Source organism: Buceros rhinoceros, unplaced genomic scaffold, assembly GCF_000710305.1.
Source record: "Buceros rhinoceros silvestris isolate BGI_N320 unplaced genomic scaffold, ASM71030v1 scaffold165, whole genome shotgun sequence".
NCBI classification, from domain to species: Eukaryota; Metazoa; Chordata; class Aves; order Bucerotiformes; family Bucerotidae; genus Buceros; species Buceros rhinoceros.
In genome coordinates this window covers 1-4034 of record NW_010413165.1, presented here as the reverse complement: position 1 = coordinate 4034, position 4034 = coordinate 1, and the positions used below count along the sequence as shown (strand labels likewise).

At 51.7% G+C, this 4034-nt stretch overlaps 1 protein-coding gene across 1 annotated transcript in view; it reads right to left on the bottom strand.

Moving 5' to 3' along the window:
- Window positions 1-3653, bottom strand: part of MCM3 (minichromosome maintenance complex component 3) — a gene marked incomplete at its 5' end in the record, with an annotated part of 9636 nt that extends 5983 nt beyond the window's left edge. Inside the window, 5 exons of the mRNA XM_010136609.1 lie at window positions 1108-1216; window positions 1559-1797; window positions 2422-2552; window positions 2856-3064; window positions 3541-3653. Of these exons, the coding sequence (XP_010134911.1) occupies window positions 1108-1216; window positions 1559-1797; window positions 2422-2552; window positions 2856-3064; window positions 3541-3653 (801 nt within the window). The remainder of the gene's footprint in view (window positions 1-1107; window positions 1217-1558; window positions 1798-2421; window positions 2553-2855; window positions 3065-3540) is intronic.
- Between the last annotated feature and the right edge of the window lie 381 nt (window positions 3654-4034).

Here is a 4034-nt window from a genome sequence, read left to right as displayed (position 1 = left end):
TGGATGAAATGTATTAAAAAAAAAAAAACCCATCAGCCAGTTTTCGTTCACCAGGGCTCTAAAGTCCTAGACCATCCTGTCACAGTCAATCAAGCAAGCTTTGGAAGCATCAACCCCTGTGAGAGCAAGGCTGTCTTCTCTCCACACCATGAAGCAAAGGTGAGATCGTAAACACCAGGCTGCAGCAGACACCCTTTCCCTCCGATCTCGTTCTGGTTTGAGGTTTGAATAGGAAAGAGGGAGATGTTTCTCCTGCAGGGGAACTTCTGTAGGAGACGGGCAAGACCCCAAAAAAGGCAACAAAGCTGGTGAAGAGCACAAGCCTGATGAGCAGCAGCTGAGGGACCTGGGTTGTTTAGTCTGGAGAAAAAGAGGCTCAGGGGAGACCTTATTGCTCTCTACAACTACCCGAGAGGAGACTGGAGTGAGGTGAGGGCCAGACTCTTCTCCCCAGGAACAAGCAACAGGACAAGAGGAAATGGCCTCAAGTTGCATGAGGGGAGATTTAGGCTGAATACTAGGAAAAATTTCTTCCCCAAAAGAGTTGTCCAGGCCTGGCCCAGGCTGCCCAGGGCAGTAGTGGACCCCCCATCCCTGGAGGGGTTTAACAGATGTGTTGATGTGGTGCTGAGGGTTAGTGGTGACCTGGCAGTGGTGGGGGAACAGCTGGACACAACGATTTTAAAAGGTCTCTTTCAACCAAAACGTTCTGTGATTTTATTCTATGATTCTCTGGCAACCAGCTCGCAGGGTCAGGACACACACGGACAGATGTCCACACGTGGACACTCACAGGGGACACACAACACAGACAGACCTGTCTCAACTGCTATGCACCACAGAGCTGCCAGCAGGCAGGAAGGACACTCTGCTAGAGGTACAGAAGCCACAACAAAAAGAAAACTCCAGAAAACTCCTTAAACCAAAATCTAAGCAGAAAGTACAAAGAAAGGGTGAGGAAAATCCAACAATGTTGCTAAGAGGGTTGAAGAGCTACTCGCAACCCAATGAGACACCTCCGTAGCCACATACCAAGCCTTACAGCTGCTCTACCTGAAACCTCATGCTCTGATACTTGCCTGTCTTCTAGATGTAAGACTTAAATACCTTGGAGCGACTCTTGCTGAATCTCTTGATCTTGGCCACATCCGCAGCAGAGTAGAGAGGCCGGACATCTTTGCTCATCTGCTTCACATGGCAGGCAATGAGGATAGTCCTGGAGAAGGGACACAGCCATGATCTGGTCTGCAAGCCCCACAGAGCCTATGGGTCACAGCAACATCACAGCAGAAACTTCCACATGGTCATCCTTTGCTCTACAAAGTCCTGGAGCGGGCTGGAAAGCTCCAAGAGCTGTAGTCTCTTCTACCTGACCACACTGGGCCATCAATGGAGACCTACGCACTGATGCTAAGGAGCAAAGTGCAAACCACTTCCAAGCAATTTAAGCCACCAGCTCCGTGACGGCCACCTGCCTACTCTAGATCTCATTTTTCAGAGATCTGACGTGACCAAAAACGGTGGGAGGGGTGACAAGTCAAGACAAAAGAAGGCTCACCTGAAAGTCCCTGAAGTGTAACCCCCCTTCTTTCCTGGCAAGCAGCGGTACGTCCCCACCACCTGGATGCGGTCCCCAGGCTTCACCTTGTCCACCAGGTCGTCATCCAGAACGACATCCACCGAGCGTGGCAGCTCCCCTGCCGGTGCCTTCTCAGGCATCTCCTGAATGGTGATGGTCTGATGGTCCTTGTAGACTGAGAGGCCAAACTCTGTCTCCAGGGGGTTATTTTCTTCATCCTAGAGAAGGAACCCCAATAAATAGACTTAGCACCATTTTTCAGGAGCACAGGGAGAAGAGGTGGGTCAGAGGAGCAGTGGGAAGACAGGCTGTATCACCCAACATGCCCAAACCAACGGGAAAAGGTTGCTTTATCAGCACTGGCAGAGGCTGGGGTTCACCAGCTCCACAGCCCCCACTCTGAAGCTGCCAATATCCATCACTGCTGGTACATTAGGCGTCTCCAAGCCCTGACCCACTACCCATGCAGCACGCTGCATACAATAGCGACAAAGCTCAGGCCAACCTTCCTCCATTCCCAAATAGGAGGCAAACCCTCTACCAAGGCTGCACACACCCTCTGGGACAGCACATACATGCCCACGCTGACCTGGGTTCCAGGAGCAACAGAACTGGCTGACAACCCCCAAAGAAACGATGCTACAGAAGAACTAAGATCATAACGAACTTGAACTATCAGGTCTGGTGGCCTTGTGTCCAACAGAGACTTTTTTCACATGTTCCTAGTAGGCCTCTGTGACTTTCACACATGTGATCCATCTTATTGCTACTCCATGGGTTAAGTTGACAGAGAGAGAGCATACACAAGTTCCCCAAAGGAACCTGCTGATACTTCCCCTCACCTTTGTAGGGTAGATGGAACTGGATGGGAAGGCATCCAGGGAAGTCATGTCCGTGTATCGGCGCTCAATAGTCTTCTTGGTAGCTGGACAATAGTGGACGCTCCGGACAACCTTCGGACGAACCAGAGAGCCTGAAGTTGGAAGAAAGAGGAGTCAGGGGCAGGGATGTCCCTCCCTCCCACCCCTCTGCCAGCAGACAGTCCCCAACAGGGTCTCCAACATCAAACTGCATTCGGGACACAATCTGCTGTCAACCATGGCCAGGATTTGCTGAGTTCAAAGACCATCCCAACACTCAAGACCTTCTGCCAAGCTCCCTGATCCCTTTACCAAGGTCACCAGAATGTATCATGCCTCATGGTGCACTCCAGGTTCTCCGCAGCAAACACCTAGACCCACCACCCCCAAAGCCCCTGGTCTTCCCCCAGGCTCACATTTTGTCACGATGCCCTCCACGCAGACAATGCAGCTGAGAAAACAGGCTGTCAGTGTCCGTGGAGACACGTGCTTGGAGCCAAAGCTGCCCTCCAGCCCAATGTAGAAGTCCTCATACTGCTTGGCGTAGGTGGCATCAACAGAGGCAACAAAATCCTTCAGGGCACGCTGGAAGGCGATCAGCTCCTCAAAGGCATTGCTCAAGAGCCTGAAACAGAGTAAGGTGGTGATGTGGACCAATCAGCCCCTCTGCCTTCCTCCTCAACGCTCTTCACATGCCTCCATGTGCTCCGCAAGTTTACTAGGAGGTGAAAAAACCCAAAGCCCGTTCACAGCACTGCATCAAGTCCACTGCCACCAACAGCCAGCAGCTAAACAAACCCAACCACATCTGACATCACACATCCCTGAGTAGACTGGCAAGGCTGGGCCAAAAAATTCTCAAGCATCCTACAAAAGGAGATAATTTATATCATACAATCAATCCCAGCTTGCTGATAAAGGTTTTTGCCAAATCAAGGATTCGCAAGCTTGGAGGGGAGGTCCCCGTTTTACATGGGACCTGGTACACAGGACAAGATCTGGCCCTTCCTTGCCACAAAGGACCTGCAAACCCAGGGCTGGACCTCTGAGAACCTGTCTAGGGCACGGTACCAAAGGCACAGCTCAGTGCCCCATACCAACCGGTTGGCCCTCTTCTCGTTCTTCCGCCGCAGGTCATTGATGTTGACGAGAAGGCGAAACTGGTTGTCACTGATCATGTCTCGGACTTTGCTTTGGTAAATACCCTGATCTTCCTACAAGAAAGGGTGGAGAGAAAACATGCAAAAACAATGACATAGGCAGTGGGATCCAGTGCACCCACAGCAAGTTTGACAATGGCACTCAGCTGAGTGGTGCAGCTGAAACACCTGAGGGACAGGATCCACCCAGAAGGACCTGGGCAAGCTGGAGAAGTGGGCCCATGACATTCAACAAGGACAACTGCAAGGTCCTGCATGTGGCTCAGGGCAACCCCCGGTATCAAAAGAACTGGGGATGATGTGATTGAGAGCAACACTGCGTAGAAGGACTTGGGGATGCTGATGGGCAAAAAGCTGGACATGAGTTGTCAAGTCTCGAGCCCTGGGCTCATACCCAGCAGGTGGAGGGAAGGGATCCTGCCCCTCTGCTGCGCT